Source organism: Chiloscyllium plagiosum, unplaced genomic scaffold (genome assembly GCF_037043375.1).
Source record: "Chiloscyllium plagiosum isolate Xiang-an unplaced genomic scaffold, Cpla_swu_hap1 HiC_scaffold_23, whole genome shotgun sequence".
NCBI lineage: Eukaryota > Metazoa > Chordata > Chondrichthyes > Orectolobiformes > Hemiscylliidae > Chiloscyllium > Chiloscyllium plagiosum.
Window position 1 is genome coordinate 8,941,011 of NW_028270161.1, and position 27,569 is coordinate 8,968,579.

The 27,569-nt window shown below is 38.3% G+C and overlaps 1 protein-coding gene across 3 annotated transcripts in view; it reads left to right on the top strand.

Annotated features, from left to right (window-relative positions):
- Positions 1 to 27,569, top strand: part of taf3 (TAF3 RNA polymerase II, TATA box binding protein (TBP)-associated facto) — a 194,502-nt gene that overhangs the window by 66,314 nt on the left and 100,619 nt on the right. The window contains exon 1 of one of the 3 annotated variants that reach the window (XM_043714115.2): positions 13,589 to 13,616. The exons of the other annotated variants lie outside the window; for them this stretch is intronic. Coding sequence (XP_043570050.2) covers positions 13,604 to 13,616 — 13 coding nt within the window. The 5' untranslated portion in view covers positions 13,589 to 13,603. Of the gene's footprint in view, positions 1 to 13,588; positions 13,617 to 27,569 lie in introns of those variants that run through there. 3 annotated transcript variants of the gene reach the window in all.

Consider the following 27,569-nt stretch of genomic DNA (forward strand, 5'->3'; position numbering starts at 1 on the left):
TTTTTTGCCTATCTTGAATGAGAATGATTTTATAGTCTGGAGGTCTGACAAATTCCTCAAACTCCTGTGCTGTACTCATCACAAAGGAATTTGAAAAGTGCTTAAACAAAGTTTTTCGTTGGAAGTAAACTATAACAGCAAACATAGGTACTTCTAAGATAGGATTTACCCACCTTAATTTCACAGGAATTGAAGGCTCATAGTTTATAAATGTATTGGCTATTTTGGAAAGAGCACCAACATCCTAAGTAGCAGGACATGGAGAAATGAATGGATATTGGTAAAGGGGGAAAGCTCTGAAGGAATTCAATTTGAAATGCGATTTGTGCTGCAGCAGCCATAGATCAGGTTAATGACAGCCAAGTTTAGACAGGCATCAGGAAGTACTTCACAATGAGGGCCATCACCAGTGGAAATCGATTGCTGGTAAGGATTTAAATTAAAGCATCAGATTTATGTAAGGGACAGCTGGATGCTTTAATGGGAAATGGTAGAATCAGTAAACTGGAAGATTTAGAAAAGCATGCTGAAGAGTCACATTCATCTGAACCAATGTTATCAATTTGCACACTGTTCCCCAAATGCCTCTGTCTACAAATTCCTGAGATTATGTTCAAAGGAGGAAGAAATTAGGAACGGTCAAGACTTTTCAAGGGACTTCTAATTGAGAGTGTGGTGCTGGAAAAGCACAACAGATCAGGCAGCATCCAAGGAGCAGGGGAATCAACATTTCAGGCTTCAGCCCTTCATCAGGAATTCTTGATGAAGGGCTTATGCCCGAAACATCGATTCTCATGCTCCTCAGATGCAGCCTGACCTGTTGTTCTTTTCCAGCACCACACTCTCGAATCTGATCTCCAGTATCTGCAGTCCTCGCTTTCTCCAAGAAACCTCCAGCGTATGAATGCCTCTCGATAAAGACTAACATCCAAGCTGCATTTGACCAAGAAGTTTCTGAAAGAACAGGTTTGACGCAACCCGAGACCAAAAGTGTGTAACCATGTCAGAAAAGGGAAAGGAGTCTCGTGTGAATGAAGCCTCCATATTGTGAGTCCTTGACAATCCTCCACTTGGTTTTATAAATGGAATATTGTTTCTGTGAAGGATGCCAAGGAATATTTCTGAGGGAAGTTTTTGAATGGCAAACAAAATAATTGCATTTACTAAAATTTCATGTTTCAATTAATGGTTGTGGTATAGAGTCCTGAAGTATAGGTGTAATGTTACATTGGATAAATAATTGGATTCAGTAAAAGAATCAGAAATCAATTACGTTCAGAATGAAAATTGCCCACAAAGTTGCCTATGAGGTTGGTCTTTGGATTGTTGCTATTTTTAATGTTGTCCATTTTTGTTGGTTGAAAAGTGTGGTGCTGGAAAAGTGCAGCAGGCCAGACAGCATCTGAGGAGCAGGAGAATCGACGTTTCGGGTATAAGCCCTTCTTCAGGAATCTCCTACTCCTCGGATGCTGCCTGGCCTGCTATGCTTTTCCAGCACCACACTTTTCAACTCTGGTCTCCAGCATCTGCAGTCCTCACTTTCTCCCATTTTTGTTGGTGTCTTGCTATGCCATGGGCACAGCGTTCTGGCACGTATTTTACAACAACCACCGCTATGGATGCTTTATAGTAATAGAATTGATTGTTGATCAGGGATGACGAAGTTTACCACATTTGTCAGTCTTCAAAGAAGTACTACAGATTGGCCACTGCTTTCATCTGCACTACAGTATTGTATTCCCCTGCTTGTAGGCAGTCCATTGGAAATGCAAAACTTTGATTCTGTTCAAGTACTTCAGATCTGTTGGAAGACACAAGAACACTACTGGAAGTATCTAATTCCAGGAACCAAATTGCAAGACCTTAAAGATATTTTGTTGACTATTAATTCCTTCGGTTTATGTCTTTGGAGGTGACATTCAATCCCTTGGAAAGTCAAACGATTAAATCTGATCAATGAGATCTTAGACATTATTTCCCAGACTTTTCATCCTGTGAAAAGTTCTAAGTCTTGAAGTAGTTCATTTTTGTCAAATTTAAGTTTTTGAATCTCTTGTCATCTCTTAGAGCTCTTATGAAATTTACAAAGTTTAGCATCCAGCAATGTAATTTTCACTTCATACCACAGCTACACTTGCATTGTAAATCTGCAATGAGGCCCAAGCTGACTCCCAAGCAAAGGGGTTCAGACTTCCTGGAGGCAGTAATCTTGCATATTTTGGTTTGTCACTGCATGGAGCATAAATCGAATGTCTTGTTAAATCGGTATTCCAGAACCCATTGGGCTTCCTCAACACTTGTTATGCAACTTTTAATTTTAATGAGAAGAACAGGGTTTCTCTATTTACATTCTCTAATTCTTTATATTTTCAACTGGTTGAAGCGAACATTACTTGTGTATATTGGCATACGTAAAACTCTTCTTTTGTGCGGTAGCTACACCAGTAGGAGCCAAGAAATATAAACACAGTTCTGCTTGACTGGAAACAGAACTCCAGCTGCTGGTCTCAGAATGAAACAAAAACTCCTAAATGATCCAATGTGACAATCTAGTGACTTTCTTCCTGGCATCTTTGAGTTTTCAAACAAGTTACCCAACATTTTACTTCCATAGAAATCAGGTGGGTGAATTATTTCTTAATTTTTCAACAAGGACATCAACTGCACAACTGTACTGGGCCGTAGATTTTGGAATACTACAAGATCTAGCCAGCAACGAGTCTGCTGTTCAGTTGGAAATGCACAATTCTGAAAGGACCAACATGTATGGAAATTTAAAAGACGGGCATTCTCAAAAATAGGAAATAGTTTGTTTTTGGGTCTTTGGACCCATTCGGATTGCCAGCATTATACAGTACCTTCAAGATTATGCACTAGTACCATCAATCATACTAAGCGCAGGTTAATTCAATCTATGTTATCATTGACAGAATATCATATTTTTAGAGAATTATTGGTGGCATATTAGTGGGTTTCCAGCTAAACCTGGTACCACCTTCAAATGCTTAAAAGATAAAAGTATAACGATGATGTTCATCAGAGCCTATACTGTCTTTCCACTTTTGCATTCTATCTACATCAGTGTTGTTCACAAAACACAGCAACTTAGAAGCTGAGTTTGAACTTGTGCATGTATTTTATTTTTAATCTGTGATCATTACAGTGAAAAAGAAGCATTAAATAGGCACTCACAATACCAATTTGACTGTTAATATAGAATCAGAACAGAATGTTCCTTGTGTCATATTGTTTTTTATTGTTCGCATAAATCTGAGCAGAAAGTCTGTGGTCCTGTATTTCTGTGCAGGTTAAACTAGGGCTCAGAAATCCAGTTTCTTGCGGTTTTTAGAGATCCAGAAGAATTACGCAAATTGATCACAAATCCAGTCTTAACAAGGGAGGAAATCATTAAGGAAAATTATGACTATTCAAGAGTTTTTGGTCTTTATGGAATCATGCAATTGGTGTGAAGAAGAGGGTTGAGGAAAGAGTAATTCTGGGATAAGGCTAATTATTTGCTCTATGCCTAATCCATTGATTTATGTAGGTAAGAATGGCTTTTAGCAGGGTTTTCCTAAATTTCCTTTGGTAATTCATTAATTTCAGCCACAAAGAAAGACGCGGGAACTAAATCTTTTTCTTTCAGAAAATATGATTCAATTCTCCTGCAAGTATTTTGTGGTGTCCAGGATCCAGGAACATGAGTGCAAAATTAATAACGCACAAATAAAATTAGTAGGTTTTTTTACCCCTAGACTGTCCAGTACTTAGGACAGTAAAGGGTCAGCTTTCCAGCAAAACAAAACCCTTCAAGCAATTTCATTTCAAACTTACTTTATCAAAAATAATTTGAACAGGTATGACTAGGAGCAACATTTAGTGGTATTGAGGATGAACATATAGACATCATTCACAGGAAAATTCCAGTTTCTGAGCTAAAGAGAGCATCATTAAAATGGTGTAACAAGAAAAATAACTCATTAAGAATGCTAATATATCCTGATCGTTTTAGCAGTGAGAAGTCCCACTGTATAAATGAACCAAACCTATATCTGCTGTACTTTGAAATTATGATCATTCTCCATCTCAAAATAGTCTTATTACTTACCAATAGCAATCATTGCCTGTCCCTAGTTGCCTGCAAAGGTGGAGTAGACCACCTTGAACCAGTGCAGATGTATGTGCTGTCAAAAAGGGAGTTTGACCCAGCAACTGCGAAGAATTCTTGATGTCACATAAAATAAGGATGATGTGTGCCTTGGAGGGGTTTTTGCAAGTTGTAGCATTCCTGTGCATCTGCTTTATCAATTTTTTTTATTTCATTCATGGGATGCCAGCTTCATTGACTAGGCCAAAATTTATTGCCCAACCCTAGTTGCCCTCCAGAAGTGGTGAACTGTGTCCCTGAACTGTTGCAGTTCGTTTGGTGTGAAGTTCTAGGATTTTGACCCAGCAAACTGAAGGAATGCAGGTGTGTTTCCAAGTCAGGATGGTATGTCACTTGGAGGGCATTTGCAGATTGTGGTGTTCCCACACATCTGCCCGTATTATTCTAGATGGAAGTGGTCTTGGATTTAGAAGATGCTGTCTAAGGTACCGTGATGAATTTCTGCAGTGTATCTTGTAGGGGGTAAGCACTTTTGCGAAGCGAGTGAATATTTATGGATTGATACAATGGGTTGCTTTGTCCTGGATGATATCAAGTTGTGTTGAGTGTTGTTGCAGTTGCATTCATCCTGTCTAGTGGGGATTATTGCATTATGTTCCTGACTTGTGACTTGTAAATGGTGCACAGGTTTTGGGGAGTCAAGAGATTGTCATTGTCTGGACTTGTATGGTGCATCTGTTACTTGCTATTGTGAGCCCAAGCATGGATATTGTCTCGGTCTTACTGCAGTTGGACGTGGTTCTTCAGTATTCAATGAGCCATGAATGATGCTTAACCTTGTTCAGTCAGGGAACATCCCCATTTCTGACCTTATTGCGATAGGAAGGTCTTAACCTTCTAAGTGAAAAAGGTACAGGTTTGAAGTCTACTGTGATGGATGATTGGTAGGTTGCTGCAGTGCATCTTGTAGATACTGCACACTACTGTCACTGTGTGCGTGCTGTGGACGAAGTGAATGTTTTAGTCTGGTGGATGGTGTTTTGATCAAGTAGGCTGCTTTGCTCTGAATGGCATTGAGCTTCCTGAACTTGTTGAATCTACAGTTATCCATGCAAGTGAAATGATATCTTGTAAAGAGTCCATATTACAGAAGAGGTGCTGGACAACTTAAAATGCTTAAAGGTGTATAAATTTGTGGGACTTAATCATAAATGAGTACTTTGCATCGGTTTCAACCCAGGAGAAGGATACAGAGGACAGTGAGAGTAGTGTGGAGCATGCCAATATGCCAGAGCATTTTCAGATCAAGAAAGAAGTAGTGTTAGGTCTCTTGAAGAGCATTGAGGTGTATGCATCCCCAGGGCCTGATGGTATCTGCCCCAGATTATTGAGAGAGGAAAAAGAGGAGATTGCTGGGTCCTTGACCAAGGTCTTATTCTTCTCACTAGCCACTGGAGATGCCAGAGGACTGTCAAGTAGCTAATGTTGTTCCTCTGTTCAAGAAGGGGATTAGGAATAATCCCGGAAACTGTAGACTGGTGAGACTCTCATTGGTGGTTGGGAAGCTATTGGAGAGAATTCTTAGGAATAGGATTTGCACACATTTGAAAAAGCATGGCCTATTTGGGGAGAGTCAACTTGGCAGATCATATCTTACTAACTTAATTGATTTTTTTTGTGGAGGTGATGAAGTTGATTGATCAGGGTAGACCAGTGGATGTTGTACACATGTATTTGGGTAAGGCTTTTGACAAGGTATCTGTTCAATTTTATCTATACATTATCTGTTAAATCTGCGATTATGCATTTGCTATCACATTCTTATGACCTGCAACTTGTACAGTTTGTAAATTAAAAGTCTGTAACCTAAGACTCTAATGAAGTAGTTTCATATTCTTGTCTTTAAATCATTCCAAAAATGTAAGAGGATTGTGATCAGTGTACACAACCGTCTCTGACATATTGTTCGTGACATAAACATTAAAATGTTGTTAGACCAGTTGCAAACTCCATAATTTCTTTTAAATCGTATTTTCTCTGGTGGATGTTGAATTCTTTGAAAAGAAACCAACTGACAGTTCAATTCCATCATTATCTTCCTGTAGCAGAACAGCTCCAACTCCTGTGTCGCTCGGATCGATTGCAACTTCATAACATTGGTCAGTGCAGTGAGTATAGGAGTTGGGATATCATTTTGCAGTCGTTCAGAACATTGGTTAGGCCACTTTTGGATTACTGTGTTCAACTTGAAAGGGTTCAGAGAAGAATAATATGGATGTTTTCAGAGTTACAGGGTTTGAGCTAAAGGGAGAGGCTGAATAGGTTGGGGCTATTTTCCCTGGAACATTGGAGGATGAGGAATGACCTTCTAAAGGTTTATAAAATCATGAGGGCCATGCATAGGTTGATTAGCCAAAGTCTCTTCCCCAGGGTAGGGGAGTCCAAAACTAGGGGGCGCTAGGTTTAAGGTTAGAGGGAAAAGATTTAAAAGGGACCTAGGGGGATCTTATCACGCAGAGGGTGGTGCATGTAAGGAGTAAGTTGCCAGAGGAAGTGGCGGAGGCTGGAGCAATTGCAACATTGACAAGGCATCTGGATGTGTATATGAATAGGAAGGGTTTAGAGGGATATGGGCCAAATGCTGGCAAATGGGGCTAGATTAAATTAGAATATCTGGTGGGCATGGGCGAATTAGACTGAAGGGTCTGTTTCCATGCTGTACAACTCTGACTCTATTCGATTACACTTCTTTCTTGTGCCTTACCGATGGGAGGCTGGTTTTGGGAAGTCAGATCTGAGCTACTCACTGCTGGATTCCTCATCTGTCATCTACTGGATTTTTGTTTCTGATTGAAAGATGCTTCTAGCAAATTGTACACATCCCACGCAGTCATCTGTTAGTGAGCAGTATGCACAGCATTGTCAGGATCAGAGACAGCAGTATCAATAGTCTGAGTGACACCATTAGAGCAATCCTACATTTTGGTAACAATGCTATGGAAGAAAATTCTTTGACTGTAGCTACTGCGATTGTAGATACTACTCTCTCATAGTGACCGTCACCTTCTGAAATGCCTCAAGTATCAGTGAAGCATGAAAGTATTTCATATCTTTTTTTTCCTCATATAATTTTAATAGTTGCAATCGAATTTATGACAGTCAGGTCAGAAGACAGCCTATTTCACATCTTTTGCAAACTGCTGTGTTTTGCATGTTCATTACAGAAGATGTGGCAATCAGCTTTGCTGTTGAAGTCAGCTTTGATTATCTATTTCAGCAATGCTTGCACTGTGGAAAAATATGCCAGGATTATGCTGTAATTTGAATGATTCCTTCAAGTGTTTAAACAGGTGTGGATTTTCTTTTGAGAATATCTTTTCTACTTTAGCTCTTGAAACAGTGAAAGAGAAAGCAAATACAGGCACTTTTCCTGAAGATGTCCAGGGCTTAGCGGAGCTCAGAATCAAGACTGCTGGTTCAGTGGTCAAAGTAGACACAGAAGTAATTGACTTACTTGATAAAAATTCACTAATCTTAAATAATAATAGTCTTCTATCCAGTATGCATTTTTGTTTCTTGAATTGGATTATAAAACAAAGCCTGTTTTAAGTTTTTCTCCTATTTGTGTGACAATTGTGTGTGTTTATACATAGAGAGAAAGTGAGGGCTGCAGATGCTGGAGATCAGATCTGAAATGTGTTGCTGCAAAAGCGCAGAAGGTCAGGTAGCATCCAAGGAACAGGAGAATCGACGTTTCGGGCATAAGCCCTTCTTCAGGAATGAGGAAAGTGTGTCCAGCAGGCTAAGATAAAAGGTAGGGAGGAGGGACTTGGGGGAGTGGCTTTAGAAATGCGATAGGTGGAGGGAGGTCAAGGTGAGGGTGATAGGCCGGAGTGGGGTGGGGGCGGAGAGGTCAGGAAGATGATTGCAGGTTAGGAAGGCGGTGCTGAGTTCAGGGATTTGACTGAGACAAGGCGGGGGGAGGGGCCTACTCCGGCCTATCACCCTCACCTTGACCTCCCTCCACCTATCGCATTTCCAAAGCCCCTCCCCCAAGTCCCTCCTCCCTACCTTTTATCTTAGCCTGCTGGACACACTTTCCTCATTCCTGAAGAAGGGCTTATGCCCAAAACGTCGATTCTCCTGTTCCTTGGATGCTGCCTGACCTGCTGTGCTTTTCCAGCAACACATTTTCAGCTCTGTATTTATACATAAACACTTTCAAAACGTGGAAGCTACTGAGCTAATAAAAGTGTGTTATTTGGTAAATTTACACCACATTTTTCAATGGTCTTAGCCTGGGTTTAAATGTTTTAAATCCTAATTGTTATGAGAGAGACCAGGATGACAATGATAAATGAATTAATCTTTTGCTTCGAAAATTTATGTTCGATTCCATGGGATTAAAAAGGTGGAAGAAGTTCGAACATTCACATTTCTGTTCTGAAGAGGGATAATTGGACACAAAATGTTAATTTTGTTTTCTCTCTACAGATGCAACCAGACCTGCTGAGTTTTTCCAGCTATTTCTGTTTTTGTTCTTGAACATTGACAGCATGGTTGCCAGTGACAGTAGGTCCATATCACAGACTTTACCATTCATGGCATTAGTATGATTGATGGGAAAAATCTTGTTCCTCCAAAAAGAATGAGCAACAAATATCAAATCTCATCTTTGTTACTTTAAGTTTACTTCAAGCCTTTTAGTTGACACAACAAACCAATTGGTTGTCTCACAATAACTTGTTTGCAATTGACAAGTAATATTTTGTTAAGTGTGTGTTCTTAGCTTTTAAATTGCAGGAAGGACTCGCAATAATGATCCACGAATAGTCTAACTAGATATTTTCTTGGATCTCCCATTGTTTACACTCCTTTATTGTAATTATCCTATTGTTGAAAATGCAGTTCGCTAGAATCTACACGTTTATTTTTAGCCTGTTGGCTGACGGTGGAGCCATTCTTCATGAATGTTGCACCACTTCTTTTTTTACAGATTGCCACATATTTGGTGCAATATGATTTAATTTCATTATTTCCACTTAGCCTAATGTGGTGAATAGAGTTACAGCTTTGGTGCTCATACAACCCAACCCTAAGCAGAAAAGCAAAGAACCATATCTCTTGTGCCACCACTTCTATTGTAGTCAACTTGGATATAAAAATAAGCTTATATCCCTAAATTTAAAACATTAGAAAATATTTAGTTGCTAACTTAACTAAAACTGTGCAGTTCATTTGATTATACCAAATAATTCCTTGCTAGGTTTCCCTTCCAATCAACTCTGGACAGCTCCTCCCTCTTTATATCATAATATTAAAGTACTTGATGCGTCTGTACAAAGGAAAGATATATTGTATTGTAACTTGGTGTGTTTGCCATGTCTCCTTTATACCAGAGATCAGATTATATAAGTGTCTATGCAAAGATAACCACCTAGACTTTTCCTACCTGAATGTTCACCCAAAATTAGATATTGTCCATTAATGCCACTATTACTATTCCATCCTCCACTATGAAAAGTGTTCAATCTTGTATCGTCCTCCATGGTGACATAAATTCATTTAGATCTAGTTTGAAATGACACTGCTACTGATTTTATGCACCCAGTGTATCTCAAGTACTTTTGTACTTCACCATTGTCAACTTGTCATACTTCTTTGCTGTTCTTCAACTCTGCCCACCTTCAAACCTAACCTTTTTGACCTTTGCTTCAGTTATCTTCCTTATCTTTGCTGTCACTTACTACAGGACTTGATATCCAATTACTTTCTTCACTCTTTTGTGAATGTGCCTTAGGGTGTTATGCTACATTAATGCTGGTGGATGTAAATTCTTCTTTTTTCATAAACCAATATAATATTGTTGTTGTTTAACAATGGAATTATTTTTCTTGTGTGAGTACTTTACAAATGGGTGAAATGGTACAGTGCAACAACAATTCTGCTCATATTTGAAATTACAAAATCAATCCCATTTAATTACTTTAACTCTTTACAAAGCTTAATAACAAGGTCTAGTTAACAACCCACTGCTCAGAGCCATTTCTGCCAACTTTGCAGGTGGAGAAATAATCATAGCGGTTGAGTATGTAAATGTACAATGTACTACAACAAGGAATCAGGTTAGAATTGACTTGAAATTACGAAGTGGAACTCCCCATTCTTGAGTGAAAGAGGAGAAAAGTCTCCTTTTGATGTGCTCCTGATCCATGGATAGCTGCTGGAAAATGTTCATGGGTACCCTTCTGGATGAAAATTTGGATTTACTTGGTGCTAGTCTGCCGCCCCCACCCCCATCCCGTATGTTCTACAGGTACTTCCACAATTGCTTGGCTGTGTTTACAAACAGCTGTCATTATCTGTTGACTATATAGGAAAATAAACCACCAACTTCCTCTCAATACTAATTTATTCAAGCATATCACAGTCCAAGCCCTGATTTCTAAAACTGCATCATTCTTCTCTACAGTAATTGCAGAAGCAAAGTACTCATTCAAACTTTCACTGTGCCCTACACATACATTGCCACTTTGGTCCCTACTCTTTCCCTAGTATTTTCTTGCCCCAATATAGTTTTAAATTGCCTTTGGGTTTTCCTTAATGCTACCTGCCAATGTTTTTTCTTTCCCTTCTTCACTTTCTTTTCAAGGTAGTCCCCTGCATATTCTAAACTCTTCACGCGCATCTATGTTTTGAACTTTCGGTATCCACCATAAGCTTCCTCTTTATTCCTTATATAATCTTATATATCCTGTGATACCCAAGGAACTCTGGATTTTTTGATTCATTCTTTCATCTTGACCCTAAAATTTTGACCCTTTGACATCTTGAGTATCTCCCCTTTATAATTGACGCATAACATTGTTACTTTTATTTCTGTAGTGATTGTAAAGAGGTTAGCCAGTGGATCTCGTAGAATATGAGCTCCTTGATTGGGACTGTTATTCTGGTCCAATCAGGGAGCCTCGGCTGACAAATAAGATTAGGAATGTCAGACATCCTGTTCAGTCTCAGATCTGGCTCATGAGGGAACTGGATTAGTGTCAAGGACTCTCTCCATATAAATCAAGGATGACTTGGTGATGGGATACCAGCCTCTCTGGAGTTATTTCAATTTCCTCTCATAATAAAAGAGAGCGCCCAATTAGCGTTCTTGACTACATGCTGTACCTATATACTAACCTTTTGTGACTCATGCACCAGAACATCTAGATCCCCTTCCACTTAGGAATTCTGTAGTCATAGAGATGTACAGCACGGAAACAGACCCTTTGGTCCAACTCGTCAATGCCGATCAGATAGCCTAACCTAATCTAGTCCCATTTCCCAGTACTTGGCCCATATCCCACTAAAATCGTCCTATTTATGTCATTCTCTATTTCAATTTTTTTTATTCTTCTTGCCAAAGTGAACTATTTCATATTTTCCCACAATACATGCCATCTCCCAGATTTTTGCCCACTCACTCAACCTATTTATATCAGTATATCCTTGACTTTTTCACAACACACTAACTAGCTTGGTGTCATCTCTGAATTTAGCTGCCATATCTTTGCTCCCCTTATCTAAGTCATTGATATAAATTGTAGAATCTTGAGGTGCCAGCGCAGACCCTATAGGACCTTACTCATTACATCCAACCAAACATCGACCCATTTCTGCATTCTTTTTGTTTTCTGTCAGCCAGCCAATCTTCTATCCATGCTGTGTGTTACCCACTATACCACAAGCTATTACTTTCTGCAAGAACCTTTGATGTGGTACCTTGTCAAATACTGTCTTGAAATCCAAATATAATGCATCTACCAGCTTCTCTTTATCTACAATGCATATTGCACCCTCAAAGAATTCCACTAAAATGATTAAATGTGATTTTCCTTAAACAAAACTATACTGACTCTTCCCAATTACCTTGATATAACAGTTTAACCATCTCTACATAGCTGGTCAACCTGACTGAATGTGAGATTACAATTGAATTGGTTCCCATGAGAGCAGAGAGTTAAGAGGGTCAAAGAAATCAGTTTAGCTGTTCTCCCTTAGGAAAACTGATAACAGAATCTATCCAAATAGTTTACATGCCTTTATAAAACAAGTACTGTGACTAAGCTATGCATCGTTAGTATTGTGAACCCTTCAGCCCTTTCTCATTGCAGCCAACAATTCTACATATTTTTGATTGTTTCAACTGTTGTTTATAGTTTATCACTACTTGACCCACCCCATTTTTTGATTCTCTCCCATCACCTCCAATGAAGTAGATTATGGAAAGTGGTGTTTTTGTTAACTTTTCCCTCCGTCTATGGAATCAGGACGAACATGAATGTATCTGTTTAAAAAGGCACAAACCTCAGGCATTTGAACCTCTTATACTCCACACTCTACCAAGAATTATGCCATTGAAACAGAAGTGATTGGGTAATGCTGATATTCTATCCTTATGTGGGCAGTTTGAACTCTTCACCTTTGATATCCAAATGGCTGGCCTGTCTGGACCCTTACAAAATTTAGAGAATTCCACATTGTAAAATACAAGTTTCTGCCTGACTTCTGTACAGCTGCACTTACATTGACCTGCTTGTACCAAGTCCTTTCAGTGCTGTTGTCGGAGCTTTACGTTTTCTTTGCAGTGCCAAAAAGATGAATTTGAAATACTAGCAGCACAACAGTATTAAAAAACTGTTTCTTGGGAAGTAGTTCCCTAACTAAAATCAGTAATCCCTAACTATCAGCAGTAACTTCAAGTATTTCTCTTCACGTGCAATATAATGTGACATAAATAACTTTGCCAGGCAATGCTGTAATATTTTGCATAAATATATTCGCAATGTAGAAATCTCTTTGGATTTATCAAAGCTTCAACCTGACTTTTCTCCACTTATGTTTGAGATCCGTTGAATTGTATGTATGAATTGATATGTTTTGAAGCCCCTTGTCTATTTCAGTTTCTTCATCCTTAGAGCATCTCCTTACGCCCTACTATTCCATCAGAATTCTGTAACTAAGATTATATTGGCTTTTTCAAAGTGAATGTTAGCTTTATTGTATTAACTGAATTTTATTTTGAAAAAATATATGGATATGATGTATTTTAGAAAACAGCTGAGTCTTTGTTTCTTTTTCGGACAACCCAGCATATGGATTACATATTTAGAGAATTTCATTGTGAGTGTAAAGATGAAAGAACTGTTTGTTCTGGTCCTTTTATACTTATTTCTTTTAGCTTAAGTAGAAGGTAAAGTATAAGGGAAAGCATTCTGTGCAAAATACTATGTTCTCCAAAGGTAGATTGTAAGAATCTTATTAATTCTTCCTTCCTTGCCATCTTTCAGCCATTTTAGTTTAAACTGGCTCAACTGTTGTCATCTGTCAGTCTTCATGGAGTTCAGCAGTGATCATTACCTTGCTTAATACTGGATGCTGATCTGGAGGCAATAAAAGCCAGAAAATTGAGTGCTAATTATGTTCTCCTGTTTACTCAGCCGTTCTCTGATGCCTTCTGATGGTAAGAATGACTGGAAAAAAATGTCAATCATTATTCTAATGGGGGGGGGGGGGTTGTGGGGGGGAGGGGGGGGTGGAGAGAGAGAGAGAGATAGTGAGTTCCACATGATCTACTGCTGTGCTACAGTAAGTTTGAAAGCTGAAAAGATAGGTCTGCAGAGGAAGGTTATAATTAATAGGACAAAATATATGTTTCTTACTGGATATTAAAAAGGACAGCACCTTAAGACTGACTAAAGAGGACAGCTACATCTGTTTTTTAATAAGTAACGTTAGTATGTATTTTTGATCTGTATCAATTAGATAAATTTTCTCAGTGAAGTTCAATCATCACATATAAAGAGCGTAATAATCAACATATGGAGGAAAATTGAATTGTAAGAAGTCCATGTGGAATAACTCTTCCATATAGCGTTCCTCTGTTGTATTTTAATTGACACAGACAGTGAAATGACATCTAGCATTTTTCAGGAGTGTAAAACTAGATCAGTTTCTATGTCATTACAGTCAGTCAGTCAGTATCAAATCAGACTGGCAATGACTTTATACATGGAGAGTTACAACATTGTAAACTTTGCAGAGCACTACCTTTGTTGGTACCAGCAAGTTAATTTACTTGGAGAATTTTGAACTACTGTCTGCATTTTGGGACATATCCCCTCTCTCTCTACTAATTTCCATCTCTGGTTTCAGAAAATATGTGATAAACATCTGGTGACTTAGAATCAAAACCGGGAACCAGTCAAAGCCTCAGTCTCAGGCATCAGACAGCTAGATAGGCTCTGGACCAGATAGATAGAATTTGCAAATGTGACTTGAGTGAACCATATCAGACATCTCTTTGGTGAGATAATTAGTGGCTCCTACCATAACCTCTGAAGGAAACCAATTGAGACAGGACATAACTAAACGAAATTGGATGTGAGTATCAATGTTAAATGACATCAGGTCTATAGTTGAAATCAATTGTGTCTTTACCTGCAAAGTAGTAACCCTGCTGTATTACTGACAACTCACATGCTGTGCTATTTTTGTCTTCAATGAATGAAAGCACAAAACCCTGTTTATGGTGATGAAAATTAAGTTACAGTTGATTGTAGAATCCACAACACTCCAAAGTGAATCACAAATAAACAGTTGCTAAAGTTCCAGTACCAACACTGCTTTCTTAGAAGCTTGGTTTGTAAATTACCATCCAGACAAAAAAAAATTAGCTTGAACAGCATCAACACAGACTGTATGTCTTCTATAAGATGCAATGCATCAATTTGCCAAAGGACCTTTGACAACAGCTTCCAAACCTGCACCTTCTAACACTTAGAAGAACTTTAGCATCAGACTTGTGAGATCGCCAACATTTTCAAGCCCTCAACAGCATTCTGACTTAGAAATGTATCACCGTTAGTTTGCTGTTGCTGGATTAAAATCCTAGACCTCCTTCCTAATTGCACCTGACTGATGTATACTGAAGAATTTCAATAACTCAACTCTCCATCACCTTAAAGGCAATTAGGGATAGTCATTAAATGGTAGCCTATCAAGTAATCCCCCAAAACAAATTTAGAAACAACTTCTACAGCATAGATAATTGTAATTTTGGTTGCAGAGCTGCAAAATGTTCAGCATACAAATTTGAAGGATTTTTTTCAGCACAGTGTTCATATGCTGTCTGAATTAAAATAGAACAATGAAACTGATTTCTACTGAAATGCATCTTATTTTTTGGGTGTGACTCCAACCTTTAGGTTTCAATGGTGCTTTGTCAGTAGTAAGTACATTGGAACTCATACAATTTTTTATTGCTTTTTATTTAAAGGATATGGCTTCCTCAATTGTTTACTCGGCAAATAAACTTTGTGCGAAAATAGGTGTCTGGACAAAGTCTCATCTGAAACTCTCAGGTGTTCTTAATGTGAAACAGAACTATGGAGTCCTTTAATACATCAAACTGATCACATTCTTAAATCGTTATTGAAAAGAAAAATAGCTTTTACATTTTAAAAAGGATAACTGATCCATTTAATGACTTTCATACTTGTGTGTCAGCAACATTTTGGGCTGGAAACTTTGCAGTGGGATGAAACTAGATTTTTAATCCAGTATACGGAGCAAAGCTATTCTGACCAGTATAACAATGCAGATTGAAATAGTTCAGGCCAAATTATTTTGCTGATGCTGTAGAACTGTAAGTGACATTACTCTATGATATTTCTAATATTTGTTTACTAAAGCATTCTAGTTTGCGGATAAATTGATTGTTAATGATTAAACAGGCCGAGGTTTCTTCTTATTTCTTTTTTGATTTGTACACTGCAGGTCAAAAATTGTACTTTTCATCTGAATACCAATTGAGACTTTGTGGGAATAATATTTTTGCTGCAGACTTTCACTACCTGTTTTTCTGAAACAAATCTTTACTAATAATACATAAAAAAAAAGCATGACAAGGATCCTGAAAGTGATTTGTTGAGGGGTTTGAGTGGCGTAAACTGTAAGAGCAAAGGTTGAGCAACCTTGAAATTGAGATTTGAAACTACTCACTTGTATCAGTTGTGATTTCAATTCTAATTTTTCTATGTAAGTGTTTTAACGTATTTTTAGTCAATTTGACTCCAGGGAGGGGATTCTGATTTATATGTTATATTCATCATAAAGGACAATGTTCACAGAAGAAGTTTAATCAGTAATCTGAGAAATTCAATTTCCACAATATAGAGTATTATATCTATAACTAAAGTATATCATGATAGACCACCTGTCTCACTGACTGTGTCATCAGTATTGTGGATTGAGCAGCAAGGGCATGTAGTTAATAATGTAGCTAAAGATTTTTTTTTGAATCCTTAGTGTTCAAAGATCATGCTGGAGAATTGAAATATAATGTTCATGATGTTTGGCACTGCACTGCTATAGCAAGTAAATATGTTAGAGACTAGAATTACTTTATTAATGTAATGGTACAGTGCAGTTTTCTATTACCAAAGGAGCTAGAAGATAGGATTTAATCGCAACATAAAATGTGGGTGGAAGATTACGTTGCAGTGCAGTCAGGAGTTCATTTAGTAACATATAAAAGTAACAGTAATAGCACTGAATGTAAAGGCCAGTCTGCGGAATACAAACAAAGTATTGAGAATGCTGTTATGCCTCATAGAGCTGGCGCTGGTAAAAATGCACTGATAAATGTGCTGATAAACCAATGAGAAAGGGACGCTGCCACAAAGCCTGTCATGGTCGAAGGAAGTGTCCAGTTAGAGTAAATTTCATTGCGTGGTCAAATACAATGAAATTAAGCATAATTTGCTAAAGTGAAATGGCAGTGAGAGGCTTGAAAATGCTCCTGGGAGCAGCAAGCGATCAATTTGCAGTGCATTCAGTGGAGGAACTGATGTAAGCAGAGTCAATAGACGGAGGCATGTCTGCCTCAGGAACCTCACATTTCAACAGACTAGTGTTAAAGCACCAGTTAATACTGATCAAGAATTATGCTGTACTTTGCATTATTAAAAAGACAATTGGATTACATTTGCAACAAATTTGTAACAGAGCTATTATGATTGTGTGTAAACTTTGAAACATAAAGCTACTTGGTCTAATTATAAAACTGTGCAATTAAAGCAAAACAAATCACTGAAGTGGTAAGGTTGTTCTTTCTTACCAATCCTAAGATTTAAATTAAGTTAAAAATTTGTGCATTGTTGCTACAATATTTATCGTGACTTCATGCGCATCCTCAGCTTTTATTGTGTACAGGATTGCTCCTGAATACTGTGCGTAAGGACAGTTTACCACTAGGTTTTGGAGGAAAAACATAGCATCTGAATACTCAGTATATTATAATATTTCCCAAAGGCTTGCCGCCATATTAAGTTACTGACAAGATCCATTATACCGTCATGATGTACACCATAAAACTGTTAATGTCCCTTTTGTCCTCAATCACAAGCTACTCTTTTCAAATTCAAATGACTTTGGGAGAACCTCCATGTCAACTGGACCACTACACATTAAAAAAAAATGCAAATTTATAAAAATGAAATACCACTATCGTCTTTAACAGTTTGATGTTATCTGAACCCCTTGGTGGGATTGCTGGCTTATAATTCATTTATAACTTTCTATCCTTTAATAAGTTCATTTGGTAGACTGTGAAAATGTAACAATAGAAAAATCATACATTCTGAAGTAAAAGCAGAAAATGCTAAAAATGAAAACAGGTTATCAGCAGCTTAAATAGCACTCAACTGTGAGCCTTCTGAACTGAAAAAGATCACACCCGTAATGCTAACACAACCTGTTTCAGATACTAAACCACCTGTTATGCATTTAATGTTTCCAAGTTGTTCTTGTTTTTTTTTGCAGGAATAAAATTGCTGCATTTTTCATTGCAAATGTAAAGACCTAAAATTTTAGTTCCACTATTAATATTTGTCTTGCTCTTAAACTCCCATCCTGCTCATCTTAGATCTGTAAATGACCAGTTGTTCTGCACCTGTTCTGAGATCAATCTCAATTTTAGGCAAATACAATGCTTCTTTTCCTCAGCTTTCTACTTTGGTGCTAAAAGGGAGACCAGCCTTTGAAAAATGAGCATTGCATGTGCACTATAACTCTGAATAATAGGTGCAGCATGTAATGCATTTATAATATTCAGCTAAGTGTTGAAGGCTCACCCCTAATCTTGCTTACGGAATGAAAATAGACGGAAGAGGTGAGGTCAGAAAGTAGCAATAAGGCCAGATGTAGTGAGACATTAGCAACTAGTTGAGGACTTCAAGGGTTATTATTGTCGTTGCACCGTTAGTCAATGTCAGATAAATGCCAATATATAAATTAACATTTTATGCAATGAAGTATCCATCTAAAAACAGAAGTCAGCTTACAAATAGAGTATAATGACGTCATTATGGATGAATGGTATTTTGAAATATTGTAGGCATCCAATGCAAAGGATGGGCATGTCTTAAACTACAGCAAATCTTTGCAACACAGCTTGATCCCTTGTGCCTGGTTTTAAGATAGTGGTAAATTAACCATTTGTAGAATGAAAAATTGAGGCTGACTGCTAATGTGAGTGTAACATGTCCTGTTTGGAAGGAGCGTCATCATCTTTGTTGATTAAATGCAAATACATGATTTTGGGGCTGGAAACTTTATATAATAGGTAGTTTATATTGTAAAACCTATGTTCCCTTTCTCTTTTTTTCTTCCTCCTCCGACAGAGTATTGTCTTGCTTCCTTTCATCTCTTCTTGACCCAGCTGCATTTCTTACTCTGATTACCATCATTCCTTCAGAGAGAAAGGAACGGAATAATGGCAGGTTGTGCATTAGTGCATTCTGAAGAATGAAATATTAAGCTAATGCAGAAATCCTCAATATGACAAATGGATCATATTCTGATGTTGTGATTAGATCCAATTTTAGATGACTTTTAATGGAATTGCTGGAGAAGTACAGTTTTGCGTTATATCTAACTCAGTGAGGATATGTCAAAACACATTGATGAAGGTAAAGCAGTGGATGTGGTGTTCATGGATTTTAGCAAGGCATTTGATAAGATTGCCCATGGTAGGCTCATTCAGAAAGTAAGGAGGCATGGGATACAGGGAAATCTGACTGTCTGGATACAGAATTGGCTGGCCCCTAGAAGACAAAGGGTAGTGGTAGATGGAAAGTATTCAGCCTGGTGCTTATTGACCAGTGCTGTTCGGCAGGGATTGGTTCTGGGACCTCTGCTCTTCGTGACTTTTATAAATGACTTGGATGAGGAAGGGTGAGTTAGTATGTCTGCTGATGACATGAAGGTTGGTGGAATGGTAGACACTGTGGAGGCCTGTTGTAGGTTGCAGTGGAACATTGACAGGGTGCAGAACTAGGCTGAGAAGTGGCAGATGGAACTTAACGTGGAAAAGTGTGAAGTGATTCACTTTGGAAGGTTGAATTTGAATGCCTAACACAGGATTAAAGGCAGGATTCTTGGCAGTGTGCAGGAACAGAGTGTTTTTGGAGTCCATGTTCATAGATCCCTCAAAGTTGCTACCCACATTGATAGGGTTGTCAAGAAGGCGTATGCTGTGTTGACTTTCATTAGCAGAGGGATTGAGTTTAATAGCCTCAAGGTTATGTGCAGCTCTGTAGAGACCTGGTTGGACCATACTTTGAATATTGTGTTCAGTTCTGGTTGTCAAAATATAGGAAGGATGTGGAAGTTTTAGAGAAGGTGCAGAGGAAATTTGCCAGAATACTGCCTGGACTAGAGGGCATGTTTTATGAAGAGACGTTGAGGGAGTTAGGACTTTTCTCATTGGAATGAAGAAGGATAAGAAGTAACAAGGCATACATAAATGTTTAGGGATGCTGGTGTCGTTACTAACGACTGGGTCTTTCATACAGCTTTTTAAAAATTTCTCTCAGATGCTGTTTCTGTGTCTTTAGTTATGTTGGACACCCAGATGTAACCCAGTGAAAGGGAACAATGCATTGTAGAACACTGATTTTTGCCAGATGATTCTTCACACACAACTCAAGTAGCATCCAGCTTACCTCTTGTGTGGGCAAATGAATTAAACCAGTGTAACACAACTCAAAGGCCACAAAGAACTGCCAACATTTGGTGCACGTAGTTTCTATAATTGGTTTTGACATGATTCATTACTATTAAATTTCTTGGTTGCTCATGCATGCAACGTTTAACTGGGAGTTTATACACTACCTGGAAAACCCTTCTTTCAAGGAACCAGAATGATTTTTTTTAACATTTAAGTGAAGTCAGTTAACAATTTTGTAGGCATAGCATTGTTTTTTCATATCTCAATATGTATTATTATAATTGATTTCATTATGAGAAATCAGGATGTGAACTATCCTTGCCTAAGGGATAACCAATAAACATGGAATTATTACCATTGCCCACATCTCAAGAAAAAAACGTCAAAATTGATTTTGCATTTTCTTTATATTTTCTTAAGAAATGCATTTTAAATTGATAAACATCATGCTTTAGTAATCATTTATTACTTTAAGGAAAATAACAGATTTGGCAGAAAACATCAGTAGTTATTTCACAAATGTGTAAGACAGGCTTTATAGTTTTCAAAGAAGTATTCAGCTATTATTACTTTCCATTTTGTGCTTCACAGTCAAATGGAGGTCACTTTTTTTCCATACGTTTACCCATTCACTTCATAATCCATTTTGCAGTGTGCTGGGTGTAACTGATTTTATCTTTTAGATTCAAAGACAGCAATTCATTTGCAATTCTAAACAGGAGTTGCCATTATACATTTCAGGTCACTGAAGGTGAGAGTTGTTTCTGTTTCTTTCTGTCGGGTTGTCCTAGTTCTTTCGTGGCTATGGTTCACTTCATTGCCCTGCGGTATTCAATAAAGGAAGGATTTTTCATTCAGCAGGGTGGTCAGCACAGTAGTAGCTCACAGCTAAATGTTAATCACTGAAGAATTGTCTATTGCATGCTCAGCAACTGTTGAGTTTCACCTGTGTATTTTGTGTGATTAGACTTTACTGCCATCAGGACAGTGCTGACTGAGATGTAGCTCTCCAGCTGTGCATCCCAGTCAAAATAGATTGAGTCTGGCTGCATCTTAGAGTTGTTTTCTGGAACTAATTGTAAGTATGATTGAGCAGTGATGAATGTTTTGTATTTTGAATGTTTTGCCATGGCAGAGCTTACCTTGGTGTGAGGTAGAGGACTGGAGTAACTGAACATTAAAAACCCCTTGTTCACATGTACAGTTGAAGCTCATAATTGCTGGTAGATCCTATGTTTTTACATTCTTACTGAAAAGTAACATTGGATTTAAATGGATATCAGGATCCAAACTAACAGCGGTGATTATATCAACAGCGGAAAGAACATTTAAGTATGAAGAACATAAGTGAAAGTTTGCAAACCTGTATTCTGAATGCGTATGTCAAGAGTTTAACAAGCACTGCATTATTTTTCACCTGTAAGTGAACATATCAATGTGGGCTAGTTAATTTGCTACTGCTTTCCATGCTTTTTATTCTTTTAAACATTTGGAAATCTGGCCTTTTGTAGCATTTCAGGCATAGCTGATCTTGATAGCTTCATGTTTTGTTGACTTTCGTACAAAGCATTGAGGCAAATATAAGATTATGACTGTCATTTAAATTTTAGGAAGTCGGCCCTGTTAGTACACTTTTATCACTTGCAATCTTAGTGCACCAAGTTGTGACTTAATGTGTAACTATGAGTTTCTATCCTGTGCTGTATTCTTAAATGTCATTGTTACCATCTGCTTAAAAATCTGAAAATATTGAAAGAGAATTCTATACTAGAACATAGTGATTTATCAGTAAGTAAATACCTGTGAAGCTGAAAAGATTTGAAGGCCTGACATAAGGCTTTTTAATGCAAAATTGATTTCCATTTATGTTATATGGAAATGTAATGAACGATACAAAGCTGGGTGGGAAGGCGAATTGTGAGCAGGGTGCAAAGATGTTTCACTCTGATTTGGGTAAGTGGACATGTGCATGATAGATGAAGTATCATTTGCATAAATGTGAGGTTATCCACTTTGGTAGCAAAAATTACTTCAATGGCAATAGATTGGAAAAGGGGAAGGTACAATGAGACTTGGGCATCCTTGTATACCAGTAATTGAAAATAAACATGATAAGAAGGCAAATGAAATAAATGATAGGCCTTCATAGAGAGAGTGTTTGAGTTCAGGAGCAAAGATGTCTTGCTGCAATTGTTCAGACCTTGGTGAGACCACACCTGAATATTGTATGCACTTTTGGTCTCCTTATCTGAGGAAGCATGTGCTGGCTATGGAGGAAGTGCAACAAAGGGTTTATCAGACTGATTCCTGGGATGGCAACACTAAAGTACAAAGAGATACTGAATCAGTTAGGACTTCACAATCCTAACGGGAATAGACATGATTGCCGGAGAGTCCAGAGCAAGAGGCCACAGTCTAAAGATATGTGGTATGCCACTGAGATGAGGAGAAGTTTCTTCACCCAGAGAGTGATGAGCCTGTGGAATTCTCTTTCGCAGAAAACAGTTAAGGCCAAATGTTTTCAAGAAGGAGTTAGGTATAGATCTTAGGGCTAAAGGAATCAAAGGGTATGGGGAGAAAGCAGGAACAGGGGACTGAATTGGATGATCAGCCATAATCATATTGAATGGTGGAGCAGATTCAAAAGGCCAATTGCCCTTAAACAGTGGGCAAAATAACTCCGTACAAGCACATTAGGCTCATGTCACCCACAGTAATTTCGAGGTTCATCCATTTTTGAGTGCTTTGCATATTGGAAATCAAGTTTATAATCTATATAGGTCCTACTCTTACACTGATGGAGTCACATGGCATGTTATGAGTTTGGATTAGGCAAAAGTGAGGACTGCAGATGCTGAAAATCAGAGTCTAGATTAGAGTGGTGTTGGAAAAGCACAGCCGGTCAGGCAGCTTCCGAGGAGCAGGAAAATCTACGTTTCGGGCAAAAGCCCTTCATCAGGACGGATATGAGTTTGGCAAAGAAGGACTCTGGTGAAACAGTTCACACTTGCACCAAATGGTTAAAATACTTCCTTTAGTTTTATCAGTTATACTCAGGAATACATTAAATAATTGTCACTGGTATAAGTTATTGGCATGAGAGAAGGTAGCTTAAAGCTACTGTCAACTTAACAATACTTAATAGAAATATTGCATAATGTTGTATGTTGTACAATTTTGTGAGTCAAATGTGAATGTTTTGTTGAAGATAAGATGAATTACAGATTTCAGCCTATTCCAAAAGATGTACCATTGAACTGATGCAGCTATTGTTTTAAATATACTACACAAAATAACCTAGAGGTCCGAGCAGAGTATGCAGAATTTCATGACCTGATGCATTTGATTCCTTTTTATCCAACAGGAAATTTTTAAAAAGTTACTGTAATCTTCTGATGGCCAGTTAGTGCACTTTAGAGAGGCATTAGATAATATGTTAAACATTTTTATCACTGTGAATAGTGATTGTTACTGATTAACTGTGACCGGTGTAAAACAGAGCACATAGTTTAATAGATCGTAGTTACTGAGTGTGGATAAGTCATGCTCTAAGTTTTTTTTATTGGTCAATCACTTTACATGCATGCAAATACAAAATTGTTTCAGTTTTTCATTATTTCTTTGAGTTTGTCTATACTTTCATTTTATCACATAATTCGAAATGTTTAATTTGTTTGACACTCTCTCAGTCTTATTTCAATAAGTATTCTCAAGACTTTTTGTTCTAGCATTGCCTTGCCAATCTTTACCCTTTTCAGGTTCCATTCCTTAATTAGTTTGCAATAAGATCTAGAGAGACTTGTTATGTTTACACATGCAGTTAGAAATTCTTTTTATTTAATTTAGAGTTTTACATGATGTGGACATTGCTGGTTAATCCAGCATTTATTTTCTATTGACATTTGCTTTTGGAAGGAAGTGGCGCCCATAGCCCTGAGCCCAGCAGTATCATGTAAGTATTCCCACAATGCTTTTGGCAATGTTATAAAGTTTAGCTCTGTTATAAAGAGGAAGTTAAAAATTACGCAACACCAGGTTATAGTCTAACAGGTTTAATTGGAAGCACACTAGCTTTCGGAGCAATGCTCCTTCATCAGGTGATTGTCACCTGATGAAGAGCATCACTCCGAAAGCTAGTGTGCTTCCAATTAAACCTGTTAGACTATAACCTGGTGTTGTGTGATTTTTAACTTTGTGTACCCCAGTCCAACACCAGCATCTCCAAATCATTATAAAGAGGATGTTGTCTCCCTTGTGAAAACTAGAATCGAAATACCCCAAGAGGAGCACCTTGCCCTATTATCTGTAAACGAAGTGTGAAAAGTGGCGTAACCTGCTTTCAACAACTTCTAGTGGTTAAATAAAAAATCTCTAACACTCACTCTAAAATCACCAAGCAACAATTAATTTTACTTAAATCCAACAGTGAGCAAATTAGCTAAACTGTTATCAAACTGAACAAATTCCTTCTAATTGGTATTTCCGAATAAAACAAATTAGTCTTTCAAAATTATGTCTCAGTTAAAGCTTTGTGCCTTCTTCTGTCAAGTCTTCTATCAGGAATGTCTCCTCTAATTCTTCTGTCAGGAACGCTTCCTCTGATTATTTGGTCAGGAGCGCCTTTTTCCATCATTGGTGCTGTTATTTTTGAGGTGGTACTTTTTCAAATACTTGGATGACCCTATGAAAGCCAGTTTCTTACTTGAGAGCTGAGGGCTGTTAGCTCTGGCAGAAGGCAGTTAACACTGGGGTCTTTGTCCAACTGCCCCCTTCTTTTATACCAGTGAAGACATAACCATATTTCTTACATAGGATTGGTCCTATATTGTGAAAACCATCAGATTTAAATTGAATAGGTTTCAGGTATCTACATTCTTCAAATTTATTGACTAAATTCAAAATCTGTTGTCTTGATGAAGACTGATACTTGGCCTGCTAACTGTATGGCCTTTCAATACAAATATTTCAGTTTGGGCTCTCTGTACTGGCAAACTCAAGCTGCTGCCAGACATCCATTTTAACTCTAAGCACAGAAAAAAATCATCTTTTAAAAGGACCACACTATGCTTCCCACCCCTAGCATTGTACAATTTTACACACACCAAGTTCTAACTTGCTGTCTTCCAATCTACTATTCCTCTACCCAACTTCACAACAAGCTCCAAGTCAACATGGTATGTGTCTAGGAAGGGTGGTGTTTCCTATGTATCTGCTGCTGTTTGCCTTCTAGATTGAAGAAGTCAGGAATTTGGTGGGTGCTATTGAAAGAGCCTTGGTGAGTAACTACAAAGTATCTTGTAGTAGGCATACATTATTACCCCGTGCATTGGTAGAGGGAATGAATGTTTAAGATGGTGGATGGGATGCTATTTAAGTGTGATGCTTCATGCTGGCTAGTGTCAATCTTTTTGGGGGTTAGTGGAGCTGCAGTCATCCAGACATGTGGAAAGTGCATATTCCTGACTTGTGCCATCTATATGGCAGACATGTTTTAGGGAGTCAGGAGGTAAATTACTTGCCACAAAATGTTTTCTGATATGCTTTGTTGCCACAATATTTATATGGCTGTTGCAATTCAGTTTCTGGTCAATATCCCCAGAATGTTAATGGTGCCAGTGCCTCTAATGTTATGGGGAGATATTTAGGTTTTCTCTTTTTTGAGGGTTCATATGGTATAAATGTTGCTTGCCTGATCTTGATGCATATGTGCATGGCCTCCTTCAGCACCTGAAGCATTGCAGATGATATTGATTATTTTGCAATCATCAGCAAACATTCCTGCTTTTAGCCTTATGATTGGAGCAGCTGAAGATGGTTCGGACAAGTACTCTACTCCTGCAGCGATATCCTGGGATTAAGGTGACCAACTTGCAACAATTATAGCCACCTTCCTTAGTGCTAAGTCTAGCTGTGATGAGTGGAGGGTTCTCTCCCTAATTCCCTTTGACACTAGTTTTGGTTGAGATCCTTGATAGCTAATTCAGTCATATGCTGCGCTTAGATCTTTTATCTATGTTGGGCCAAAGCTGCAATGAAATCAGAGCTAATTGGCCAAGCTGGAACCCAAACGGAGTGTCAGTTCACATGTTTTTACTGAGTCAATGCTTCTTCTTTTCATTCGTGGAGGGAATGTGAGCATCTCCGGCAAGGTCATTCTTTATTGCTTATCCTGAATTACCCAGAGGGCACTTGAAGATCATCTGCATTGGACTCTCAGCTATATCAGACCAAATAAAGATTGCATGATTGGAACCAAGCACAGAAAATGCCTGAACAGCTCAGCAGGTCTGGTGTCATTGAGTAAAACAGCATGGAAATAGACCTTTCAGTTCAACTCACCTGCGCTGACCAGACATCCCAATCTGACATAGTCCCATTTACCAGCATTTGGCCCATATCTCTCTGAACTCTTCCTATGCTTCTTAAATGCTGTACATTTCCCCATTTCCAGCATCCACAAAGATTTCCTTCCCATAACACTTTGACCACATCTTCCATTGCTCTTAAGGTAATGGGATAGCAGTTGCCTGGACTGTGCCATGCTTTTTCTGGTTTATGTAATTTTACACATCACCAGTGTTGTAGCTTTTGCTGGAACAGCTTGAATAATGGTATAGCTCATTTGAATGCATACACCTATAATACTATTTCCAGAATGTTGTCAGGATCCATAATCATTGTTGTGGTTCTGTTCGCCGAGCTGGAAATTTTTGTTGCAAACGTTTCGTCCCCTGTCTAGGTGACATCCTCAGTGCTTGGGAGCCTCCTGTGAAGCGCTTCTGTGGTGTTTCCTCCGGCATTTATAGTGGCCTGTCCCTGCCGCTTCCGGTTGTCAGTTTCAGCTTTCCGCTGTAGTGGCCGGTATATTGGGTCCAGGTCAATGTGTTTGTTTATGGAGTTTGTGGATGAGTGCCATGCTTCTAGGAATTCCCTGGCTGTTCTTTGTTTGGCTTGCCCTATAATGGTAGTGTTGTCCCAGTCGAATTCATGTTGCTTGTCGTCTGCGTGTGTGGCTACTAAGGATAGCTGGTCGTGGTGTTTCGTGGCTAGTTGGTGTTCATTGATGCGGATTGTTAGCTGTCTTCCTGTTTGTCCTAGATAGTGTTTTGTGCAGTCCTTGCATGGGATTTTGTACACTACATTAGTTTTGCTCATGCTGGGTATCGGGTCCTTCGTTCTGGTGAGTTGTTGTCTGAGGGTGGCTGTTGGTTTGTGTGCTGTTATAAGTCCTAGTGGTCGCAGTAGTCTGGCTGTCAGTTCTGAAATGCTCCTGATGTATGGTAGTGTGGCTAGTCCTTTGGGTTGCGGCATGTCCTCGTTCCGTTGCCTTTCTCTTAGGCATCTGTTGATGAAATTGCGCGGGTATCCGTTTTTGGCGAATACCTTGTATAGGTGTTCCTCTTC